The 5,783-nt window shown below is 35.2% G+C and overlaps 1 protein-coding gene across 1 annotated transcript; it reads right to left on the bottom strand.

Moving 5' to 3' along the window:
* Positions 1–1,574: 1,574 nt before the first annotated feature.
* Positions 1,575–4,786, bottom strand: LOC144553142 (dimethylallyl, adenosine tRNA methylthiotransferase). Its single transcript, XM_078301238.1, has 7 exons — positions 4,414–4,786; positions 4,246–4,337; positions 4,017–4,158; positions 3,431–3,523; positions 3,194–3,313; positions 2,799–3,061; positions 1,575–1,971 (listed from the first exon to the last, which is right to left on the bottom strand). The coding sequence occupies exons 1-7, from the start codon at positions 4,556–4,558 to the stop codon at positions 1,861–1,863; spliced, it is 966 nt and encodes a 321-aa protein (XP_078157364.1). The 5' UTR covers positions 4,559–4,786; the 3' UTR covers positions 1,575–1,860.
* Between the last annotated feature and the right edge of the window lie 997 nt (positions 4,787–5,783).

Genomic DNA, 5,783 nt, shown 5'->3' with positions numbered 1-5,783 from the left:
GTGGGATGACTTGTCCCGGATAAAGATCCTTCTGTATTAAGGAAAATGTTTCGAGTCCGTTCCTACCTCCTAACAATTTTTTAGTGATATAATAGTAAACGATTACCGTGCACAGTAATGGAAGCAAAAGCAAATTATGCAATAGAAAACATTAAGCTCTTAATAAGGAAGATAAATAATTTAAATCAAATTTATAGAGAAAAATAGTTAAATACTATATTTATCTATAAGATAACACATGTAAACTCTAGTGTAGCGGTAAGAATTTTAGCACCAATAGAATCCAACTGGGTTCGAATTCCACCTTCAGTAGAAAAAAAAAAAAAGGGTGCAGGTGCCGTGCGTGGTTCAGAGGTGTGGTCCACAAGTGCGGCGCACGGTCTACGGGCACTGGGATCATATGCGGCGCGACCAATGCATACTTAAGTGTTGAAGCTCATAATTTGGAAAATTCATCTATGTGCGATCTGAAAATTCAACGGCTGAGCACCATTCCGAAAAAAAAAAACAATAAATCAGAACCCTTGCAGGATCTAGACATTAAGCTCTTTAATAAGAATGAGAGATATATCGTAGATCACTACTTTAAAAAAAATAGTAAATATATTTTACTAGTAATATTTAATACCGAATTATTATTTTAATATATAATCATTACATGTATGTTATTATGTAATTTTGTATCAAACTATTACATTTAGAAAAATATTGTTCTGATAGATGCTTATTTAGCTTCTTTTAATACATACTATTTTTTTCTTTTAACAAAAACTGGATACATACCCATCAAAATTTAATTTATGGTTATAGGTCCTGGACAGAAGTTGGATCGGTGGCTATCATCACACTTCTAATTATTATCAGATAAGTTTTGAGGATTCTAACTATATTATTGTTAAAAAGAACTAAATATGCATTAAAAAAACTAGCGAAATGTTTACAGTACAGTTTAATGTTAAAATTAAAATCGCACGGTTAGATACCAAATTGTTTGACTTTTTTATAGTCTCAATTTCGAGTCTTCTCAAGTCGTATTTTATTTGTACCAATTTTACTTTTTCAAAATAATGGATTTGGAGAGATTTTTTTAAAATTAGTTGGATTTACATCGTGCATGTAAAAATGTTATCCACACCCGCTTTATAAAATAATATATCATTGATGACGCCACATTACCCAATAGATGGTTTTCTAGTGAAAGCTCCACCGACCAACATTCCAATCATACGGAATTATTTTGCAATATTATACACATCCCACCATAAAACAAAGTCATGCCATAATGATTTCTTGAACGTGTTGAGATCCAAGTCAGCAATAACTATTCTATAGTGATCAGCGCGATCCTCGCCACACAAGGATAGCACAGCTGCCGGTATCATACTTAACATAACTTGCCATGTTAGACTGATTGATTAATTGACCTAATGAGCATCCCACTTTATTGGGTTATGAACTTATGATTCTTTTCGGATAAAACCAAGGGCAAAATAGGGCTCTTTTAGGCTATAGAGGAGTAATTAAAAATGCTTCAGGTCAAAGCGTCCGGTTCATTAACACAACGAAACAGTAGGTGACGAACCCACTAAGTTCTTTGCATTTTCACGTGCCAATGTCTCAAACAGCAATTGACACAACGACAGCAAATCACTGTAAAAGGTATCACCAATAATACAACAAGAAAAACTTTTCCAATTGAATAGCTCAGGAAGCTAATAATGCCTGTGGTAAAAATATACAGTGATGTCAAAAAAAAAATCAGGAATAAACTAAACTGAAGCAGATTGGAATTTGGCAAGAACAGATGACTTGACTATTAGTAGCTCAGCACTTGCCTCATGTAGCAAAAAATATCGAGCTTTAATTAGAGATCACACCAGACATCCAAGGCACGACAACAGGAGCGGTCGGATGTGAATCTCTATATGACTCAGAATACTTGTCCTTGAAGTTTATCCTCGGCTTTTCATCCTGCATGGGTATTGGTATTGCGGCTCTTCGTTAATTTACAAACTATAAACTGGACCAAGCATAATGCTATTATCAGCAAGTATTTTGACAATACAACACTGCCGAATCTTGGATCTGAGACAGAGAATAGACTGTTGTGCATCTAGGATTCCGGACCAGTTGCGAAAGATTCTATCTCGGGATTTATCATAGTACTGTTACAGCTCTCAACTTAGTATTTCAGTCGTCTTTGTGGTGGTACAGTTGTGCCATTATTGGATTCTAACCATCCATTTTACAATAAAAGTAGGTTTTTATTTGGTTTATAGTTTATACCCTTGGGAAGTTCAAGGGCATATTAATTCAGAAGTGCAATCACAAACTATATAACAGCTGATGTGAAGTCCCAGTGAAGTACGAGAGATCTATTTCTTTTCTTTTTTTTCCTTCCCTTTTTTTCAATTGCCATTACCTAATCCGCTCTCCTGAACCAAAAATACACTTTTTCCTTCTTTTTCAGTGTTATTTCGGCATTTTTCTTAGCCAGCAACTCTTACCATCTACAATTTTGGGAGTCCAGATCCTCTCAAGTAACTCGAATTTTGAGTTCAGATCTGGGCCGTCCGATCAGAATCCGGTCCAATCCGAACTGAGGTGGAATGCACAGGGCTCCTTTAATATTCATGCTAAAGAAGATAGGACAGTCCGGATCTAAACTCAAAATTTGAGTTAACTTGGGTAATATGAATTCCAATTTTGGTACTGTTCAGTCTGTAGTGATCGGACAACCTAACAATCAAATAAATAAATCCTATTGCAAATAGAAAGCATGAAAAAAAAACCATTACCATTTTCAACCAGCACTCCTGATGCTTATGTTCATAAATATCAGGTGAAAAACAGCCAAATTCAGAAGGGCAATAAACCCATATATTACACTTCATCTCTCCAGGCTTGGCATGTTTGGCCTGGTCAAGGCATGCCTGGCAACAATCAGCTGCACTCTCCTTATGGTGAGTGAGGCCCCACCTGACAGCTGCACCAGCATAATCAGTGTGTAATTCAGCATTGCACACTGGCTGTAGCGGTGGCCCTGGTATGATCTCTGCCTCTATTACCAGAAAAAAAAAAAATGTAGCAACAAAAATTATAAAGCAAGAAATGGTAAAGGTCACAAACATAAGATTTTAATTCAGGCACACATTTTAAAAGGCAGGAGAAAATTTCAAAATCTAAAAATAACCTTCGGGCTCATTATCAGGTTTATCATTATGTTCTGGATTTGTAACATTAGCTGGTATCCAAATACCAATGTCATCCATTAGTGTATGCCAGTTCAACTCCAGTGCAACTCTCAGCATATCTGTAGACATGAATAGTCATTAGATTTTTAACTGGAAGTATATAAAAAAAAAAGGCCAAAACTTAGATCATCATTTTCTCTAGGTTTTGGATTATTTCTTTCAAAGGAAGTACATACTTGCTTCTTTTGAGGAACTGACTAAATCTGACAAGTTCCTCTCGGAAGTCTTAAGATCGTTTAGCCTTTCAATACGCCACATCTCCACCGCTTCTATTGGGAAAAACTCAACAATTACATAAATTAGAGAAATGTATGTAACATGATTCTAACAGGTAATTAAATATTTAAAAACTCAGATTTTAAGAGTTTTTATTTACGAGAACTAAATTCAAAATAATTAAACAGACATTTGGAGCATCAAAGAGGGCAAATTATGTCCGCATAATTTAATTGGCTGTGTCATATCAGATAGTGCAGTTTCTCAACAATTTACAACTGAGTTTGCTTTATCTCATCAAAGGTAGAACCACTAGGGCCTAATCCAAAAACTACAAAAAAAAAAAAATATATAATACAGCAAATGTGAACTTTATAACTGAAACACAAAAATTGGTAAACTAGGTTTATAACGGCACTAAATCTGTAATGTTTCAGATGGTACCACTCAGTGGGAACTTAGTGACACCAGTCACTATCAGTATCAATCACTCGCTACATGAAATTAGAATTAGATTATGTTCCTACATGAAATTTTCAAACCAACCTATTTCATCAGTAGAATTGCTGCCTTCTCTCAAGCTTCTCAATTTCTCTATAATATCCCGAGCCACCTTTTGCTTGAGAGATAGTGGCAACTTTAATTTACTCTTCTCTTGCTCAGCCATCTCTTTTCTCAATCTCATCACCTGTTCAAGCCCAAATAACCAAAAAATCATACCCCTGCACCCATCGAACTGTAGAAAAATTAAAATCAAGTAGATACGATTACGAACCGCTTTTAGAAGCTCAGTCGGTACAGCCTCTTCGCGAATACGAATCGACTCCTTTATCCTCTCAATTTGCCCCTCCGTGTACTTCTTACTCACTGAAAACACATCAAATCAGCAAAATTAAGAGAAGAAAATTGAAAAACATCCGCATAAAAAAAAATTCTATTTTACCTGAATGGGAATTGCTGGCGCAGGAGAACCACAGAGATCTCAGGATCACCAGCGCAACAAACAGATTGACAAAACAGATGGCGATCGTGAACTTCTTATAAGAGCACGATTTCCCTCTTCCCCACGACGCAACGCCCCTCGCCATGCCTCCGGTCCGCCTCTGTCGCCGGCTTCATGTTATTGCGGCCGCTGCATTACGAACGCGCCGACAAGAAAACAGATTCCACAATAGAGACTTGTTTGAGAAGAAAAAGGGTAGCTGGAGTTGGATTTGGTTTGGTGCTTTCCGTGATGGGATTGTTCTTTTATCGCTTTTGATTAACAAGTTTCTTGGGGTTGCCGCGACGGGAATGGTGGGTGAGAAACTGAGAATCGTTAAGGAATTTATAAATCTCTTTTTGATTCGCATTTATAGTAAAAATGCAGTATCAGTGTGGGGTGTAAACGGATCGGATATTATCCGATTTCGTCCGGATCCGAGAAATTATATCCGTATATGAGCTATCTGTATGGAGTTAGGCTGGGGTGCTATGGATAGCAATATAGCATAGTGGCCTCTATGCTACGGCTCAATATTCGAGTTTTCAAAATCTAAATGGTCGATCCGAACCGTTCATCTTATTCTCCATATTAATATCTGTTTGGAGACCAAATTTTACATTTTTCTGAATTTTTTTACTATTTATTAAGTATTTTACAAAATTGTTGATCCAACGGTGGCTGCACAAAACAGTAAAACCGTTGGATTAGCGATTTTCAAAGTGGCTTAATAAATAGTAAAAAAATTCAGAAAATTATAAAATTTGGTCTCCAAGCAGATATTAATATGGAGAATAAGATGAACGGTTCGGATCGACCGTTTGGATTTTGAAAACTCGAATATTGAGCCGTAGCATAGAGGCCACTATGCTATCCATAGCACCCCAGCCTAACTCATCTGTATGTGTATACGGATCCGAAAAATTATAATGGATAAGCAATACAGCAAGACTTTTAACTATTTGTATTCGATCGTTTATATCTATAAACCTTTATGCAACAAATATTTATGTTATTAAATTACATATACATTACATACCAATAATTTATTAATCTGCATATACTTATATATTTTGATGAATAATATAACATTATTTGACTAATGTTTTAATGATATGATATATATTTTGTAACTAACAAACTTATTATGAAAAATATTATATCTAATTTATGAATGAAAAATAATATTTAGATGTTTTTTACTAGAACGTACATTATAATAATTTATTTTTTATTATCTAAATTATATAAATATTTGTATTTGTATCCGTTCAATATATGATTTGTATCCAATCTGATTCATATCCGTATCCGAGACTATCCATATCCTA

Source organism: Carex rostrata, chromosome 4, assembly GCF_964058835.1.
Source record: "Carex rostrata chromosome 4, lpCarRost1.2, whole genome shotgun sequence".
Lineage (NCBI taxonomy): Eukaryota > Viridiplantae > Streptophyta > Magnoliopsida > Poales > Cyperaceae > Carex > Carex rostrata.
This window is presented reverse-complemented; position numbering and strand designations above follow the sequence as displayed.

Bases quoted from the DNA above. Each gene is read 5' to 3' on its own strand.
- LOC144553142 (XM_078301238.1), bottom strand. From the start codon at position 4,558: ATGGCGAGGGGCGTTGCGTCGTGGGGAAGAGGGAAATCGTGCTCTTAT. The intron at 4,159-4,245 runs GTTCGTAATCGT...GGGCTTGAACAG, and splicing joins CGACTGAGCTTCTAAAAGCG to GTGATGAGATTGAGAAAAGA. The intron at 3,062-3,193 runs GTTATTTTTAGA...TTCTGGTAATAG, and splicing joins ACCTGATAATGAGCCCGAAG to AGGCAGAGATCATACCAGGG.